At 43.7% G+C, this 20686-nt stretch overlaps 1 protein-coding gene across 1 annotated transcript in view; it reads left to right on the top strand.

The window, feature by feature from the left end:
- The window catches only part of grk3 (G protein-coupled receptor kinase 3), a 48151-nt gene that overhangs the window by 8393 nt on the left and 19072 nt on the right, over positions 1 to 20686 (top strand). The window contains exon 2 of the mRNA XM_023960437.2: positions 9841 to 9917. Coding sequence (XP_023816205.1) covers positions 9841 to 9917 — 77 coding nt within the window. The remainder of the gene's footprint in view (positions 1 to 9840; positions 9918 to 20686) is intronic.

Raw genomic sequence — 20686 nt, 5'->3', positions numbered from 1 at the left:
TTCATTTCTGAGCTAACTTCAGCGTTTTCTTTTACAAAAGGAGAGGGGAGCAGATGTGTGCTCGCTGCAGCAGGCTGTGTGCACACTGCTGTCATTAAGGGTGGGGGGGTGGTGCTTCAATGTGGCACTTTGGTGAGAGCCGGCACTGCCGCATTCTCAGGGGGGCCGGGCCTTGCTACTCTGACAGAGAGGTGAGAGTCGTGGAGGGGGCCAAACCAGAAAGCTTTAAAGAGATGTAGAGTCACCCAGAAATAAATGCTGTCGTCTGCAAATTATCTGACGATTCTAAACTGTCTGACAATAGAAGCCAAACAATTTCAATTTCAATGTATTTGTTTGTAGGCTAAGCCCCTTGAGATGTGTCATCTCGTTTTCAAGGGGGTCCTCAACTTACAACAAAACAGGCAAATACCGACAGATACAGTTCAGCAAACCTTACACATGTCAAAACAATGAACAACGTAAAATATACAAGGCAACGAGCAAGCACACACACACACACACACACACACACACACACACACACACACACACACACACACACACACACACACACACACACACACACACACACACACACATTTACTGCAGCTCTTAGCAGTTAGTTTAAAGGTAAGGGAATAAAAAGCAGGAAAGAAATCAAATTATTGTTTTTTTTATATAGTTTCTGTCAAGCTTCTGGATTTAAAAACAAAACAAGGACTCAAGCAAAGCATTGTGAACAATATTTGTTCAAAGGTTAAAGCATTGACTAGTTGTCATACTCTGTAGGCTACAACCAGGGAACTAGTTACCAAAAGCAACCCGCCGTTGTTCTTCCATTGATACTGAACTTTGAATTTGACCTCAAGTTCACTATTAAGACAACTGGGACAAACAGGAACCATTGTTAAAATCTAAAACATCATTGTGAAATCAAAATTGAACAAGGACAGGTCTGTGCACAGCCCCCTGGATGATCGGTCTCTTAGTTCTCCAGAGCTTAAACTCTAAATCTTACTCGGCAGCTTGGTGGTCTCTTCCGTTCGATGACCATCTCCTGCTCATGCTAAGTTCCTCTTTTGAGGGCCAGCGCTCCGACACACAGCCTCAAAACTCCATGAAGAAAACTGAGCTTCTGATGACCATCCGTCATCCTCTCATTACGTCAAACACGGGTCCAGCTGACCCACCCCTCAAACATGAGCCCCACCATCGGTAAATCCCTGACAGGACAGGAATCTATTTCAGATAGGATGGGTGATATATTGGTGCCAGTATCGGTATCGGACGATATTTGCATAGTTTGAGTTTATCAGTATTGGTCAAAGATTTAAAAAAATCTACAGATATTCTTCTGACTGTTTTTAGAAACACTTTATTTTTTAAATGAATACTTGGTCCTAATAGATTGGGAAGCTTATGTTTCCAGTCAGTAATTGACTGTTTTCAGGTAAATGTTATTTTTGATAGAGATAGACATTGTTCCTAATAGATCAATGGGGAGCTTATGGTTAGTTATGTCCAATATTCAATACATGGTCTGAATGCTTTCAGATATATTTATATGAAGGTTTGAAAGGGATACTTGTTCCTATGAGATCCTTTGCTGTCTGTTAAAAAGCAAAAGTACAATGTGATTGTCCAGTAAAAGAAAAGTTGTGCATTTCTAACAAAAAGGAAATCTAAACTTTGTGTCACTGTAGACACTTAAGTATTGGTATTTGCAAATGTCGGCTATCAACCACAGATGCAGGGGAAATGTCCGTTATCTGGATCAGCCGGAAGAAATTATATTGGCCCATCCCTAAATTCAGATATTTTGTGAGAGAAGCAGTTAAAGCTTCCTGTTAACATTTGTAGATGAGATGGTTGATAAGCTCACACCCTTACAACACAGGTGAAGGTTTTTGTTTTTTCTGTTTGTACTGATTGCAAAAGTGAGATCTTGCAAAAAGGCAACTTTTTTTCATGTTCAGAAGAACTGCTTTGAGCGTCAACAGCAACAGTTTGTTTTTACCTCAGAATGTCCTGAAGTTGTTCAGGTGTTGGTCAGAATCTGGAGCACAAACGTTCCTCATGTGAGCAGACGGCGAGATAGAACATCCTTTGGAGCAAATTATTCCTGTGACGGAGCGTTATCAAAGTCTGGTTTTTAGAAAATAAAAACAGATGTTTTCTATTTCTTTGTTTTGTTCCTCACAGACCTTTATATCTGAGGCTGACACAGACTTTTTACCACTTCTTCCCAGTGTGCTTTTTTTTATTTTTATCATCCTAATAAAAAATAGAATTGTCTATTTTTTATTAAAAACCATCACTTCCCTGCAGCACAAGCAGCTCAGATGTTTGCCGATCTTTTCAAATAAGCGTTGGTCACAAATGTGTTTGTGGTTGTCTTGCAGAAATGATGAATTTGGACATTTGGATGTCCCCTTCTCCATCATTGATGACTGCTCAGGGTCTACAACCTCCAAAAACGCTGACTTTTGGTCTGCTGGTTTGACTTCTTCAGATCAAACCTTGTAGACATAAAAGTTTAATGGTCCGATAAATTAAATTAGATGAGAAATGAACTAATCTAGAAAGGAGCTGTGGCTTGGTCTAAGAGTCTTTGACAATCCCCAACATTCTTTGATGATGTAATATCCTTAATTTATGTGTAGTCCACGAAAAAATCATTTTGATCAATAATTACAAATCTGTTGTTGATCTGTAATGATGAACATAAGTTTCTGCTCTGGATGCTTCTTCCCTCTGTTTCTGGTGTTTGTTAGTATTTTTTCTTTTATTTCTTTATCATTTCAGACAGTTTAGAGCTTTTTGTTTCAAATAAAAAGTGACGGAAATCCCTTTAAAAGCCTCAGTAGGTCAAATAAACCAGCAGTTAGCTGATCAAGCCTTTTACCGTCACGGTACGGATGCAGGGACATTCAGCCAGCGGAGATAAGAGACCAACGTGTGAGACGAGTCCAAACAACTTCAAGACCGGGTTGATTATTTACCCAGCCACGTTGTAGCTCATTGACACACTTCATGCAGCATCCACTTCCTGTTCAAGCTCAATATTTTCATATATGCATACATACTTTGTGCTGTGTGGAGCGTAAATGAAAGCCGGACCTGAACTGAAATGAGACTATGAGGAAGCTGTTCCACAGATGATGTGTGTATGAGTGTGAATATATATATATATATATATATACACACACACGCACACACTATTAGTACATGTTTGTCAGTTACATGTTTGTTTGTACATTGTTGTTAATGTCATTGATAATTAAAAAACTACACAGTAAGATTACACAAAGATACTTTAGTATTAACAGATTTTTATTGCAAAGACAGAAAGCAGTGCCTATCGTATCTCATGCTCTGTTGAAACCCATGCAATGGGGGGGAGCGTGGCATTTCAAAGGCGCTGCTGGCTCCGTACGAAGCACGTGTCACGGAAAACACTGCTTCCTTAATGAGCTTGTATTTATCGACCAGGAGGACACACGTGGGGCGGCTTCATTAAACACTCCGGTTGACCAGAGTCAAAGTCTTCTGCCGGGGACTTGACCTGCCACGGGGGAAAAAGCGACTTTCTGATGACAGACAGAATTTGCGCTCAGTGAATTTAAACGCGCATGTGCAGTGACGTATGTATCGGAGGATGTCCGATTGGCCGTTCTGTATGTCAATCAAGTCCCGTCCTTCGCGGTGAGGATTCTGATTTGCTGATAGATTTTTTAGAAGTCCTTTATAATTGTGGATATTTATCTTTGCTGGCCTGTGATCTACCCTCATGTCCTTGAAGATCTACCGGTCGATCGCGATCGACGTGATGAGCACCCCTGCTCTAGTCTTTAAAAAAAACAAACATTTTTAACAGCAAAACATGTTCTAGAATTGATTCAGTTGGTAAAACTGTTTTAGCTGAAACCAAACCCATGAGGTGCATCTCAGACTCTAAAAGCTTCAGTTCCATTTATTAAGATGAGCAGGTACAGCGAGAAACATAGTCCTTTGTGTTATGTGGCAGTTTTATTCTAGAACACCTCACTCTAGTGGTAAGAACTGGAAATGCAGGACAAGCTGGAACAGTTACTGCTTTTTTATTTTTTATTTTGCGACATCTGGTGACATTGATAGTGATAGATGTGGACATGGACCGTGCTAATAAAGGCTAATAGGTTTCATGTTAGCAGGGAAACAAATCCAAACAAGTTTGACTCTTTTAACTAAAACACAGCAGTAAAATATGATGCAAAATAATCCCAGAATAAATGCCGCTGTGGGCGTTTTCCAGGCCAGGAAGAAAGTTTGTCGGTGAATCAATGCGCATCATCTCTTCTACATCAGCTGCAGGGTTTTTGTTTCTCAGGACAGGCTTGGAACTGTGTAAGGAGGAATAATGATGTTGAAAAGTATCCGAACAGGTGATTCGGGATAAGATCTAATCTAGAATGTGCACTCGATTGGCAATGAATCCTGTCAATGTTTTGTTTTTTTACTGAACACTGAGATGTTCAAAAAAATCTGAGGAAAGTTCAACTCCAGGACTGATGAAGTGTGACTTCACGGAAAAACGTGGAGCAGCTAAAGGATCTTTACTAAACTGTTGTTACGATCTGATCTTATGTAAGCAGAAAACATTCATCTTTTCTTCTGTTAGTGTAAATTTTAGAAACAGAACATGAAAAACAAAAAACAAAAAGACGAAGAACAGATGTAAACTTCAGCACCTGACTCCGCTGATTGTGTTACGCAAGTGTGCTGTCTGGAATAAATCAGACAGATTAAGTATGCGCTGAAGGGCAGCGAGGCGGCGAATGGGGTCAGCAGCGGGGTCTCCCAGCGCCGGCCGGGGTTCTGCTTCGTCATGCTGGAAAAAACAACCGACGGCTTCAGGGAAGGTCATCCAGGAGGCAGCAGGACGCTTCTGGCCAGGATTTGCATGTTTTCCCGCTGAGCTCCTCAGCTGACGGCCGAGGCCGCGGTGGTGAAACGCAGCCAGGAGAAAGATAAATGAGTTCAAGCAGGCCTGATCTGCATCCCATCATCCGGTCAGCATAAAGCCAGCAGCTGGCACCGAGGTTTTACTCCTCGCAGGCAGGACTCGAATGTCTCACTGGCGGATGCTTTCTGTAATTCCTGGAAGATGTTTGGACAGCTGCTACAGGCGTATTTCAAACTGTCTGTGAATGAGTCTGCATCGACCCGCTCTCATGCACTCTTTCAATTAAGCTGTAAGAACCTGTTCTGCAGAACCTGCGATCATCTGGGCACTTGTCTGAGTTTGAGCCAGCAGTTTGAAAATGGATGCACAGACCAGAATCAGAACATTTACTGCTTTCTTACAGAGTTTGACCCAGAAGAAACTCTCTGAAATATTCTGTACTCTGTATTATAATTTGATCAGAATCTAAAACAGTAGAAGACAATAAATATAGACAATATAATGTTCTCAAAGGTGTTATAAACATGACTTTAGTTCTAAGGAGTAAGCTAGACTGTGATATTACTGCCTAACCACCTCCTTTCCCCTGAGATCCTGGATTTCTGACAGTTATTATAACCTGGCGGGGGTCAATAAGCCTGACATAGTCAAGTTTCTGTTAAGGCTAGTAGACTCAGAAAAAGTCCAAATTCCCACCCTAACCTCTAACTACTAAAAAACCATATAGCGACTCTATCTTAGTGCCCTGAATTTTAAAAGCAACGCGGACGCCACGATCACTACTTGATTTTTTCTTTTCAAACAGCGGATATGACGTCATCGATTTCACAAAGTTAAAATCTAATTGATGAGCGTTTTGCGACGATTATTTATGAATCCACTGTTTTCTGAAGATAAAAACGTTGGTTTATCAAAAAATTACATTGGAATACTTTTTTTTTTGGCTAAAATTGTACCAACGCAATGCATTGTGGTCTATATTTGCCGATCTACTGAGCATCAGTGCACACTGGTTTTTCACAGAGACTTATTATTTAATTCATTGACTAAGAAGGACTTTGACAAAATGGATCTAATGTTTCGTTCTGAAGACATTAACTTTAGTCACCAAACTTTCTCACGTGACTAATTATCACCTATTTTTACTAGTTACGTTTTTTTCTAGTTGATAGTTGCTTTATTTATACGTGATTGTTCGAGCTACTTCACAGAAGTGCCCTGTTTAAGTGGTAAATTATAACAGAAGGCGGATAAAATAAAAATATGGGGGAAATCTGTTCATTTTGCCTTTGAAATGTAACACAATTTTAAAAACTGAACAAAGTCAGGAGTCGGTATCGGTAGATTTTAAAAATCCAATGATTCAGAATTGGATCGGGGCCCAAAAGACCCGATCGGGACATCCTTACTATGAATTAACGCTAAATTTGCAGAAAGTGCAACTGCTGCTTTTTATGTCGAACTTCTCTGTGATCAGGTTAAGAAGCTGCAGATGTCTGAGTAATGCAGGAAACTCTATTACAAATATAAAAGCGTTAGCTAATAGCTTAGCAGATTTCAAAGGAGCTGACAATTCTGATCTAAAGGCTAATTGTTGATGGTTCTCATCCATGACTCAACTGCTAAAAATGATGTCCGTTAAAGTGTTGGCATGCAGACCTGAACAAACAGGAGTTCAGACTTCAGCTTCATTGGAGTGGGAGTTTGAAAGATGGCAGCTCTTCTTGGCCTCCACCGCTCGGCTCTGTCTTCATTCCTGCAGCGCTCTTGGTTCATAAAGTGCATTAGCTCCATTGCCTCTGGCGGTTGTGGTCATCAGACCCACAGTTTTTTGTTGTTGCATCCTGGGGTTAACGTCAGGCGTTCACCAGCGTTCAGACTGGGAGCTGGTCACCGTTTGGGGTGACCACCTCTGGAGACCGAAGGCGACCCGTAACGCCTTAAGTGAGCGCTGGCTTGTTGCTGCAGTCAGACTCCCATCCCGTCATAAACTGTCAGCGCCCCCCCCCCCCCCCCCCCCCAAAAGACGCAGCCTTATCAGGGAGCGTCTTTGGGGGGGGGGGGGGGGATGTCTCTGCCATGTCGGTCATATGCCCCCCCGAGCGAAAGCTGCTTTTGTTTTTTTAGCGCCGACGACTCGGCTGCTGATTTTTGCAAGCTGATGCAGTTTCCTGATATCACACATCTGCAGCCCGCTTTACTTAAAAACCAGATAACCAGATAAAGGTCAACGGCGCCTTCAGACAGCTGTCTCTTTACTGTAGGTTTTGTTTGGGGGGGGGGGGTCTTTCTGCTCCTGAATGATGTCCCATCTGTGTTCTCTAGACTCTTCTGCTGGTTCCAGCTGACAATATTCAGCTGATGACGATACCAGCAGGAAGTTTGGACCCCCCAGCAGTTTCCTGCTGTCTTCATGCGTGGCGCTCGCATGTGGTCGTCTGGCATCAGCACCAGCTTAAGGCTCCGGCCCGTCGCAGCTGTGGCCGCCGCGCTCAGACTTTCAGATCAAATTAGAGACGTGGGATCAACGTCAACCGAAAACTGAGTCTGACAAACAAAACAGCCAAATTTGGAGGAAGATGGTAAATCCTACAGCCACTATGTACATTCCATAGATTCTGTCTATGCTGGACAGATGGAAATGGGTCAAATCAAAACTTTATTTATAAAGCACTTTTCATATATAGGTAAAAAACAAAGTGCTTTACATTAAAACAAAACATAAAAACAAGCATGACAATTAAAAAAAACAAGCACAAACATTTAAAAATAAGACCCCCCTCCCGTACCTACACACAGCCCCCCACTCCTTTCACACCTCCCACCCCCTAACTGATGGGGAAAGACAGTGAGGAACAGGCTGAGCCCTAAAACAAGATGTTGGAAACGCTAATAATTGGAACCTCCCTCTCCGTGAACAGCAGCATAACCAGCCAAATGCAGAATCACAGGCGGGGACCGCTCCACCACAGCTAGGCAGTGATGCAGGTCCCCATCCAGAGCCGCAGCGGCTGAACGGCAGCCGACCCAGAGGGAGGGGTCCCAACTGAGGAGGCACTGGAAATAAAAATGAGAATGAAAAAGTCAACATAATGATAAAAACAATAAAACACGGAAATAAGGTAAATTAAAATAACGCGTTAAAAATCTAGTTTAAGTTCATAAAACAAGATAAAATGGATAAATATATACGTAAATAACTAAATAAATAAAAGTGATAAAAAATTAGCTTAAAGCCAGGTTAAAAAGATGGGTCTTGAGTCTTTTCTTAAAAGCATTAATGCTCTCTGCGGCTCTCAGGTCCTCTGGCAGAAACGGGGGCCATAGTGCTGAAACGCAGCCTCTCCATAGGTTTTGGTTTTTATAGTCTGAATGGTTAACAGACCAGAGCCAGAGGATCTCAAACTGTACGAAAAGATCTGATAATGTGCATGGAAAAAGTGAGAAAAGTTGTGGTCTTTACGTGAAATTTCCACAGATGTACCACAAATGAACTACATTAGAACCATGCAGGAAGTACAAATTAACCACAATTCATTATTGAGTCGTGCTTTTATTCTGTAATTTGAAGGTGAAATGTGCGCCGCATAAGCAACATAAAAGTTATCCATCCGTGGTACATGACATGCGTGGAACGGTTGTGGGAAACCACAAATTTGCGAATGCTCACACGTTTGAGACCGAGTCCGTCTTTGGTGGAAGCACAGACCCAACCTAGATGAAGGTTTAGGGGCGGGGCCATGGCAATGTGCTGGAGATGAAAGCTATCCGAAAACAACGACGGCTTTCCTGAAACCCGTGTCACACAGCCGTACATTTTCCACCTATGAAATGTCGTTCTTTTGGTATCCGTGCCTGATGCACGTAATTCATAAGCATTTCTTGCGTTCGTCGATGTGCGTAGACGTTTTGGCCGACTGGTCTTGACGTGAATCGTTTCATAATTTTTTATCGGTTGAGATGAAATCATAGTTCCTACTCGATTATTACGTGAATCTTACGCAATTGTCGCAATAAATCTATATTTCCAGTATATACTGCACATCCGTCAGCAGAGGCGGAGTCTAGATGGAGGGTGTGTCCTCTGAGTTCTGTGTGCACAGACGGGCCGGGTCTGTGCTCTATCAGAACGGTTCAGGGAGACGTCACAGGTTTGAGAGGTTTTGGACTGGTTTGGTTTTTATGTTAGGTTTGAGTCGAGGCGTTTGACGCCGACTGCTTTTATGAAGAACCAACAGCGAAACCTTTTCTCGTCAGAATGATCAGAGGTCGTCTGAGGATTTCAGGAATCGATCTGACGAAGTGAATCATTGGATTCAATGAATTTCTAAACCCTCCTTCACCTTACTAAACCTCTACGTTATGACAGTTTTGGATCACAGACACTAAGTAGGACTTTTTATCTAGACTCTGATGGTTTCCACGGCAACAGCTCTCCAAGAGGGAGAAAAAGACTTTTGCTGCTAAGAGACGTAGTTGTTTGTTTATTTTGCTTTTTAAATGGTAAACCAGATAAAATCTTGACATTTTAATGTTTAGTTTCCTGTAAAAACAGCTGTTTTTGATCGGATAGAGTTTTCCATCAGGAGGACGTGCACAGAAGGACCGCTCCCTCAGTTCATGGCTCAGTTTTGCACATGCTCAGTGAGTGCCTGCCCAGGTGTGGGTGCAGGTGGAGTTCAGTGCCATGTGTGTCGGTGCTGATGGAGTGTTAATGGGACTCTGGGGGTCGGATGGGGGTGGTAATTGATTCTTTCCGGTTCCCGTGGTGGCGCAAATGTTTCCAGGTCCCCCACCACTCCACTCGGTCAGTCCCAAACCTGGTCCAGAATCCCACCGGGATCCTGGAAGCGGTCCGAGCGTCTGTGCGGACGGTCATTCATCTTGTTCTTCCTGCTCCTGTGTGTCCGCAGCATCCGCAGCGTGATGCAGAAGTACCTGGAGGAGAGAGACGAACTGACGTTTGACAAAATCTTCAACCAGAAAATTGGTAAGTCAGCAGTTTTCATTATCCCTATTGAAGCACAGCGCCCCCACAGGACAAACACCAACACTGCAACTCTGTGAATCTGCTCCTCGTTGTCCTCGCTGAAGGTTTCCACATCGCTGCGTTTGAGTCGTCACGCTCTGCACAGCAGGAAGGAAATGTTTTTGCCTTTAACTTTGTCAGATTCAGAAGCACGGAGGCCTGAACGTTGCGGTTCGGATGTTTTTTATCAGTTTGATCACTGAAGTCCTGCAGGATGCTGCTCGGTTCTTTGGCCTGGCTCGGTTGACCCGCGTGACCCGTGGCGGGTTTGCTGTGTGTCCTGGTTAGCAGCAGCTTCCTCCTTACTCAGAGACGTCTCGGGGGGGGGGGGGGCTGCGGCAGGTTTACTTACTTTTCTGCGCTCTTCGTCCCCGTGAGGATTGCCAGCATTAATTGTCTCCTCGTCTTCGTTTGCAGCTCTCCTCTGTGCCGCTCTCTTCATTTTCTCCGTTCCCTTGGCTGTGCGCTGCTCTGTCTCCCTATGGAGTGCAGGTTCAACTCCTCAGTGAAATGTAATCATTCTCCCATGATGCAGTGCTTCTGAGCATTTAATATGGGCACTTATCTATGATTTTCGGACATTAGGAAATGGTTTATTGCAAGCAATATCTGCAAGAATCTACAAAACAATACGATAATTAGTTATTAAACCATAGGCTGATTGAAAGAAGTGGAAGCAAGCAAATTTATATAATTATACCAGTTTCTTTTCATGAATTATCATTAATCTGAATTGTATACCTTACCAACACAGTTTCAGGTCATTAAGAATCCTTAAATATCAAATCCCAGGACAAAGATGAAGTACTTCATAATTATGTCATTTCAGAAATCATTACAGCAGATCAAGTATCAAAAATATGTGCAGATTATTTTCCATCAGAAAAATCATGAATGTAAATCAGTTTATGGGAAACAAAATGAAGCGATATGATTAGAGACCAATCACTTTAGCCATCGTCAATAATTGATTTTAATATTATAATGATATGGTAATGCTGTGAAATAAAAAGATTCTGTCCGTTGGCCAAGGTCGGCCTTCCTGCTTCTGCTGCCTGATTGACAGCTGTCAATCTTTATCAGTTCCGTGTGCTGTAAGGTCTGCAGACGTCGTTTCGGGTCCTCGTCCTTCTGCAGCTGAATAAGCTGAGGTCAGGTTGTCTGCAGGTCAGAACTTGACCTCACTTCAGTTTTCAATGAAGTGAGGAGCAGTAATCAATAAATGAACACGTTTATTAAAAAAAACTATATCAAATATTAGCTTTTTATGTTTTCACCTGCAGTCTATTGATCACTGATCAATAGACTGCAGGTGAAAACCTTAACGGTCCTGATCAGAACCAGAGCGTTTACTGGATCTTCTGCTTTTCCTGAAACGTTCCTGATGTGTGAATCTGTAAAGTCCATCCGGAACAGCTCGTGCAGAACTTCAGCTCTGAACCAGAACTGGATCCTCTTTGTGGTTCCTCACATCCCCTAAAGTCTGACGAAGGTCACCTCGGGTCAGCGGGAACACATGGTGTTGAAGTTGTTTTGTAGAGTGTGATGAGAGTGAAACCAGCAGCTGAGTCCTGCTGATGCGGTGGTGTGAGCACGTCTGTGAGGCCGCCGGGTTCTGCCGGGCTCAGAAAGGCTTTTCTGTCTGAACCAGCTGCAAAATTCATCTCCAACTGTGAGAACAAAGACCACACGGCGCTCCAGAACCGTCCGTCACAGTGGTGGAGGCTTTTCGGGGTTACTAAGCGAGTGATCCCATCGAAGCTGGGTCAGAACAAGGACAGATCGGTCAAAAACCAGGCCTGTTCTGGATTCCTCTGGATTTTCAGCTGCAGCTCAAACAGCTGATTCAGAAGCTGCGTTTGGATTTGTTTGCCTGCTTTCAGACCGGTTCTGGGTCAGCTGAAACTCTGACTGCAGAGGTGTGGAGCGTGACAGGCAGCATTTGAATGTCAAATGTGGGGCTTTAGTGACAAGAGGTAGCTGTTTCTGCCACACTTTACATCATGCAAACACGGCCTGCAGAACCTGGGAGCCGTTCATTTGCAAACACGCAGAAGGAGGAGCGGACAATCGTTCTCCTGTTACTCCACAGCCCAAATCCCGGATCAGAACCTCTCTCTGCGCTGACGTTTGTTGTTGCCTCTCTAGTCCATGGCTCCTACTTTTTTTTTTTACAGTTTGTTCACAGCAGAATCAACCTGCAGCAGGTTTCTATCCCTCACAGCAGCTCGTCCTTGGGCTCGACGAGCCTCGCTGACTGTCATGGCAACCAAGGTCAGGAGGGAGAGGCTGCTGCTGGAATGCTTTCATCCTCCAGAACCGAGGTTTTCTTAGGTTTAGTGTAGGAATCCAGATCAGGAAACTCAATGAACAAACCAGACCATTTAAAAAAAAAAGGGAAAGTGAAAGTTTAGGGGCCGATTGTGGCTGCAGAGGAGATCCAGAGCACAGTGGCGCCGTGAGGTTCTGCTCTAAAGCAAAGTCAGTTATGTAACAGTTTGTGTTGTCATTGTGCTATAAAGACAGACCATAGACAAAAATATAAAACAGTTGTGGCTCTAGAAGACCATTTGTTGGTGGATGGAGAGGAAGGGATACTGCCCCCTACAGTTTAGGAGGAGAAACATCTGCATGCAGGTCCAGATCCTCGGGGATCAACTGAGAGAAGTTCGACCAGACCGACCAGACCAGACTCCACTGCAGAACGACTCCACTGTTGACCTAAGACCCACTCTCATGAAAATAGGGTTTTTAACATGTTCTCGGGGCAATTCTCAGATAGTGGAGACAAAATATAAAGAAAGTTAGGCTTAAAACTGCATTTCTGGATATTTCTTTATTCAAATTGTTGTGAATCAGGAGCAGTTGGAAAAAGCTTGTATTTGTGTTGTAGAAAACATGCTGGGCGGGGCCACAAGCTCCCAGCTCCGCTCCATTCCGATGCATCCACTTGCAGACGAACAGATCCAGGAATGTCTTTGTTTTCCTCGTCCGAGCTGGAATCTGGATCTAAACTGTACGGATGGATAGAGCTGGATAAACCATTTTTGTTGCACCGATAATGTTAGGTGGGGGGAGTGAGGGGCTGTAAGCTATCGGGAGAGCGTGTAAACAAAGAACTCTCTGCTACGAGGAGTGGAAGGAGTGGGATTTCTGCCCGCCAGCAGTCCCGCCCACAACTCAGAGGGGAATTTCCGATGAACTTCTTCGGCTCTGCAGAAACTAAGTCCTAATAAAAACGACACGTTAGTTGACTCTGGCTGGAAAAGCATAATCATAATTAAAAGAGCCACTGGGAACGCTTTGGAAACAGATCAGAGGATGCTGGGAGTGGGGCTTTAATTGTTTTAACTTTGACATAAACTCGTAAGAAATGGACTGTTTCTGTTTAAACATGTTTCTGTTGACCAGCTTCAATTGTGGTTTAATGAAACCAGAAGTAATGAAGTTCAAAGTCCCACTCCGATCATCCTTTGATCCGTTTTCCTCCGTTATGACGTTTTGAGCCATGATCGTAACCCGGGTCGGTTTGAAGCTGCTGCTAGTGGATGATGCATCAGAATGGAGTGGAGCAGGCCGCTTGTGGCCGTAGCTTCCAAAACATGTTTGTCTTTTTCGCAACGATTTGATTAAAGGAATGTTCAGAAATGCAATTTTGAGCTAATGGTTATATTTGGCAGAGAAAAGGACTTCAGCAGAACCAAGCTCATTCCATCTGAAACTTCAGAAAAAAGTGGAAAACCATCAAAACCCTGCAGACGCTTCGTCTGTCCTGCAGCAGCAACAAGATGCTGCTCAAGTTGTTTAAAGGTTAAAAACATTTGATCATCAGCAAAGTGTTTGATGCTGCAGAACCGACTGATGCTGGCTCCATGCTGGATTTGAACAAAGTGATCAGCTTCTGTTGGAAGGCCTTGGTGCTCAGAATGTGTGTCCGAGGCCTCCGTGTCTGTCAGATCATGTCCATGTGAAACCTGTGGGCTCTGTTCGGTCCCGCCCTGAGTCACGGCCCGCTCCGCCTCTTTAGCTGATTGGTTCGGTTCCGCTTTGCCGTGGGCCTGCTGGATTCGGGCCTCACATCTCTCATCAGCTTCAGTGGAAGTGGCATCCACTCTGAAACCCGCTCTCTGCCGTTTCCACCCGGGTAAAAATGTTCACATCGCCTGTTAGCCGACACACGCGTGTCCAGAGCTTTGCGCCCTGCAGGCGACATGAAGCAGGTTATGGAGGTGTGTATTATTGTGTGATGATGACGTGGTTGCCAGGCGTCCTGTCAGAGAAAAAGATGGCCCCGAATGGATCTGGAGACGGTTCTGTTTTGGATCCGACCCGCACCTGCTCTCCTTCACAGTCTGACGCGACCTTTGATTCATAATCCGACTCCGCCGATTTCACAGCGGCTTATTAACAAAGACAAACCAGCAGAAAGCGTGAAGCGGAGGGCTGCGGGAGCTGCAGGCGGAGAACGGCTTCATCCGCAGAGAGGGTCATCGACGAGTCGATTGGGATTGCATCATGCACGCCTGTCCGCCTCGCAGCTCTTCCTCTCCTTCCATTCTTCTCTCCTTCCTCCTCTTCTCCCAACGTGGCCTCGTCTCCTCTCTGGCTCTGTCACTCTTGCCTCGTTATTCTCTCTCCATCTGTCAGACTTCTGGAATGGAAGATGGGGAGTTGTGCGTTGCCTGGCAACTGCGGTTGCTGTGGCAACCTCAGCAAAATTGCTGCCATCCTTTCTCTTTTTTTTTTTTTTTTTTTTTTTTTTTTGGAGGGGGGTGTGCTGTCAACAGGGAGAAATGAAACTGATTAAAGGAGAAATAAAAAAGGTGATGAGAATTGGAGGTGTGTGCGAAGCGGGGGTGGGGGGTTGCTGAAGACGAGCAATAACATGAAACGGCCTCTGTGCGCTCACGGAAAACCGCCGCCATGTTTATCTCTGCGCGCGGCCACCTGCCCGTTTGTTCATCTGCTGTGCCGGGCGGATGACAGCAGCTCTGCAGGCGCCGAACGCAGTGACACCCGAACAGGACGGCGAGCGCTGCTTTACAGGAACCTCCCCCCATCACCGGCGTGCTCCGGCGGCACACGTTCAGGGGATTTTAGGGCTGCACGATACGGGGAAAACTCGCGATATTAGAGATTAGAGATTAACGATATAATTTGCGGTAAATAAACAAATAGCAAAATAAGTAAAAACATAAGAGTTTAAAAATTATACTCCAAATGACCCTCGTCGACATAGGTGACAAACATCTAACGTAATAGGCCTCCATCTGATTGGTCAAATCCATAAGGAGATTCATTTGATTCGTTAAATGCTTCAAGCTGCCATAAGGTTGTTTGAACACATTTCAGGTTTACAATTTATTGCGATTTCCGCCATCTTCTGCGATATACATATTGCAGAGCTGGATATTGCGATAACGATAAATTTGCGGTACATCCAGTTGTTCTTTTATAACCAGTGATTAAAGAGGGGTCCAGATGTGACCTTTGACCCAGCCACTTTAACTGTCAGAGATGTACAACCTGTGATCACATGACCATTTTAGCCCCATAGGGCCTCATGGGCAACCCCCTCCACCCCGGATGTCCCCCCGTCGCATGTGTCAAACTCTAGGCCCGCGGGCCATTATATCCGGCACGCAATGTCATTTTATATTGTTGGTATTAATGGCCCGGCGATATGCAATGCTGGAAACAAATGAACTACAGATCCCATCATGCAGCGTTTCTGCCGCCGTGTTTCCAGCGTGAAGACCTTTCAATGAATCTGCTTTTATTGCCGTAGAAACGTGGCGCACAGCAGATGAATGGGAATCCTGATGTCCTGATAGTTTCCTCAGCCGACTCACCCCGGCAGTGGTGGAGCGGGTCGGCCAGTGATCGAAGGGTTAGCGGTTCGAGCCCCGCTCCCCCTCGGTCAACCGTCGTCGTGTCCTTGGGCGAGACTTCCCCCTCCCTGCCTCCACTGGTGTGTGAATGCGTCTGGATGTCCCGGTGATGGTCAGAGAGGTCGTACTGGCAGCCCCGCCTCTGCCAGCCTGCCCCAGGGCAGCGGTGGCTACTTCACTAGCTCACCATCACCAAGTGTGAATGAATAATGGACATTCACTGTAAGCGCTCTGAGCATCTGGAAAAGGGCCGATAAATCCAATCCATTATTATTATTATTATTATTATCATCAGAACCATCTCCTCTGCCGACTGATCTCCTCGTCGCTGCTGTGTAATGTGTTTACTACACAAGTGTGTGGTTGCCTAATGGATGGAGATCCATACGACAACTCCATTAAGTTACAGCACTTAAGTTCCACTTGACCCTGAAGGCAGAAGCTGCTGCCGCCTGCATGAAGAGCGATTGTTGTGTTTTCACACATTAGTGACTGCAGAGACGCTCGGCCTCCAAGCTGGAGAAAAAGTTCTCCATCTGCCTCTGAGCAAGAGATTTTCAGCTGCAGATGATTGACGCCTGAGCATTTTAAACCCATGAACTCATTCAGTAGAAAGTTTCTCTAACATTTATAAAGAAAATGAAGCTCAAGTTACATTTCCCAGTATTTGGTTTTTCAAATCATTGTGAAATCGCTCCATTCTGATGGATCCACTTTTAGACAAACAGATCCATGATTGTCTGGATCTAAATCTGGATCTAAACTTTACTTTAAAAAGGAAGATAGCTGTTGGTTTTAAGGCCACAGGATCTGGAAAATACATTTTAAAAACCTAAATAGATGATTGAAACAGGGTTGATACATTTATGATCCTTCAATAAAAACAAATTGAGACTTCTTTCAAAACAAAAACATCCAGAAAAAGCACTTTATTGGGTTAATTGAAATTTATCTTAATAAATTAAAATGTTTCAGCTCAGTCTGGAAGATTTTTGGCTACTTTGTGTCTTTTGGGACCCATCCACTTTGGCGGGTTTTGTTCTGGTCTGGTCCTGGTCTGGTCCAGGTCTTTCTGCAGTTGTGAGACTTCACCTGAACTCTGGTCTGGACCAAACAGATGAACTCCGGTCTTCTAGAGCAGTGTTTTTCAACCAGTGTGCCGTGGAGAAATTGCCCTCATTCACTGATCTAAAAACATTTCCCATCTCCAGGAAATCAGCTCTTTGCTCATCCAAACAGGCCCTGATAAAACACTGAGTAGTTAGGAATATAAAAGATCTTAAAATTACTTTTTCTTTGTGTTTATTTAATTCTATTAAAGACATTTTGATAAGAATCACGGTACCGCGATTTAGCTGCAGCTATAACTGTGTAAGAAAAAGTCCCGCCCCTTTAACTGTCTCCGCCAATCATTCTTGAAGGTTTAATCACATGTCATCAGTCTGACCAATCAGAAGTGGTTAAAGTCTTCACTTCCTTGTTCTTAATCCTGCTGATAAAGTCGCTCAGTTCTAACAAAAATACCAGCTAAAGCTCATCTTTAGCTGGTGGTTCATTTCTTAGAAAAAAACAGCTGCAACTTCCTGCTTTTTCTGCCACAATTATCACAAAAATCCACGTGAGATTGCGGGGGGGGGGGGGGGGGGGGGGGCTGTCGATCAATACAGACCATGAATTTTTGCTTTTTTTTTTTTTTTTTTTTTTGGATGCTGGTGTGCCGCGGGATTTTGACTTGCTACGTGAAGACAAAAAACAGTTTCTATGGAAGAAATTTGACTGAAATAAACGCAGAAGATTTTTGTTCTTTTCCATCTTGGAGGGTAAAATGAATCTCAAACAGAAAAAGTCATTTTTAACATCTTCTTAGATGTTTTGCCAATAGTAGCTCTACTGTAATACCATCAAGTATTGATGCAAACATGCTGTTATCACTGAGAGATGGTAGTGCTGACGCGGCGTTTTCCAGCCCTGGGGGAGGCGTAGACGCCCTCAGGTGTCTGGAATGTGCACAAACCCGTATCAACTGTCCCAGATCGAAACGGGCGGATTTTCCTGGTTATTAGACCGGACCGTCAGCTGTCTAACGTAAACAAATGTTTATCATTGTGTTTGTGCTTAAACACACACCAAAAAGAAACTGATGCACAATCTCTGTTTGTTTTAGCAAACTTACAAGCAAAGAGAAGACGCTGCACTTTGACCTCTTTGTGTTTCTTAGTAAAAACCATTAGAATTGACCTTTGCTTGTGTCTATAGTGTCGACATATTGTCTAGATTAGCTAACACAACAGCAGCCTGTGCTTCTCTGCTTACATCTGGAGGGTTTAGTGACACTTAATCCTTGAACATGAACAACATCTGATATCTGGAAAAACTAGTTCGTGTCTTCATCTTCAGTTGACTTGACTACTGTAACTTTGTTTTTACTGGTCTCCCCCCCAGAAATCTACTTATTCAGAACTCTGCGGCTCAAGTTCTGACTAGGACCAAAACACTGGGTCCCCTCAGTCCAGTTCTGAGGCCTTTAACTGGACGTTCTGTTGCTGGTTTAGAAACCAAAGTACATCGTGGTTCATGTTAAGTACTAAAAATCCAAAATTATTTTGCACTTTAGAGCGATAATTACATTATCTGAAGTGTATTTTTACTACGCTCTATTTGTAGCAATAAAAGTCACTGCATTAACGTGGTTGTTGTTTAGTTTAATGTCCCTTGGTGTAGCTGTTGGTCGTTCCAATGGAACGGTCAAACTGTCGATACAGAATGTTTTGGGGGAGAAAATGCATCAAACTACTGAACTATTGTCCAAAGTATTCCATTGTGCAGACATAACCGATATTAAACTCCACATGCACATCTTCATTCATCTACACTATTGACAAAAATACACACGTGGACAAACTGTGAATCCTGCACTCAGTCCACTCATCCTCCAATAACAGCAGAACTAACTCTTTCCACGCTGGGGAGACGATCACAAATTCTTTCATTTTCACTTTCTGTCTGCACCACGTCAAAAAAAAAAGGCAAGAAACTTTTAGCAAGATTCTAAAACCGCAACTCAAAAATGGCGGCGCCCCGTAAACACAAACTACGGTGGCCCTTAGTGGCCATAATAGGTGGGCGCCCCTTAAACATTAACTATGGTGACCTCTAGAGGCCATAAAACTATTAGATTTATGAAGATTGCGAATTCGCGATATCTGACGTCACAAGTATTCATACTTGTACTTTTGGGACAGATTGCGAATACCTGAGTACTCAGTTACTCATGACAGCCTTAGTTTTTATGTTAACTCCTCAAATGTTTATCGTATTTTTGTTGTAACGTTTTTAATGTTTCTCTTAAAGCACACAAAATGTGCAATAGGAATTCTTTTGTCTTTTCTTGATGTCACTGTAAGAGGCGTTCACTGCCCGCTGGGAACGGGCAGCTCACGTTCAAACCAGCATCATGCCTGCTTTCAACAATTGGCTTTAACTCAACAAAGAGTTTGCTCCGGGATGTTTGCCGGCATCCGCCGCGTAAACACAGAAACGATCTGTTGTTGGAGCCAAGCGGACGCAGGAGCTGCCGCTGTCGTTCTGATGTACAAGAGCGAGCTGTCAAGCAACACCAAGCAGTGAAAACTCATGGCGCCGCACCCTGTAGCTGATTGATGGTGGATTTATTCAGCATGCTTTCATCCTGTCTCTATTACTCACCTCGTGGACGCATGAAACAAGTTGTCAAAGCTCTTCAATTTGCATTCCTGCAGCCAACGTCGCCTCTGCACTTGATAAACAGCGCCGGAGAGCGGCCCGGCCCAGAGAAGACGGAACACTGTTTACTAATCTTAAATGGGATGCACTTCTGTCCCATCATGCATGCACAGACGCCGTCTCTCTGCTGCTCTGTAAAGGTCAGCAAATGTTTAATGCAACAGTCAAGTCATCGTCTGACTCACCCGACCCTCCATAAGAAACCTTTTCTGTCTTCATGTTAACGCCGTTGTCACCTCAGACGGAGCAGCAGTGAAACAAGTTCACATTTACATTTGAGAAGAAGAGCTTAGTGGAACCACCCGCCAGGACTCGAAGCATGACGACGGCCGCGTCACATGAAAGAAAACGCTCTTTTTTCCCCATGTTTGGTTTGGTAAACACCCATACTTGTGTTATGGATTTCCACAAATTCTTCTCTTCTGGTCATAATGTTCTCTCTACATGGCATTCCTGCCATTGACATTAAGGAGTTTGAAGTAAGTCTCGTGTCTCACAACCTGAAAAACGATCATTTTCCATCGTTGGGGTCCATAATCACTGTTTTTGGTTTGAACAGTTCATTAAATCAACTCAAAGTGCTGCATAACGTTCAAGAGTCAGTAACAGCGTTTTAAAAAATAAAAGATTTGGTAGTTACTTTTTCTGTAATGTAGTAAGCTAACAATGTTTCTTTAAACAGTTTTACTGCACTGTCTACCACAGGACTGAATATCACCAATAACTTCCAGAACCGATTCGATTCCCCGGTCTGGAACGATTCTTTCAATCATCTCAATTTGATTCGATACAATTATGAATTTACACGGTTTACACATTTAAAAATATTGGTATAGAAATACAATAATATTCTAGCTTGCGCTATAGCATTACACTTTATTCCACAAGATTTGAGCAAAAAGCCACAAAAGGTTACTGTAAAATATTTTCCCTCCTTAAGACAGTTTGGAAAATTCCTGCCTATGAGTCTCTAAAGCTGTCAGAAATGTTTGTTTAGGTTGAACAATTGTTAGCATTAGCCGTCCTATGGGACATTCCATTATACGTTAGCATCAAGCTAGCGGACGTTCGCTTTAC

The sequence above is a fragment of the Oryzias latipes genome, chromosome 12 (genome assembly GCF_053564925.1).
Source record: "Oryzias latipes strain Hd-rR chromosome 12, Olatipes_Hd-rR_3.1".
Classification (NCBI taxonomy): Eukaryota; Metazoa; Chordata; class Actinopteri; order Beloniformes; family Adrianichthyidae; genus Oryzias; species Oryzias latipes.
The sequence above is the reverse complement of the archived record's forward strand: the minus strand, read 5'-3'. Positions and strand labels throughout refer to the sequence as shown.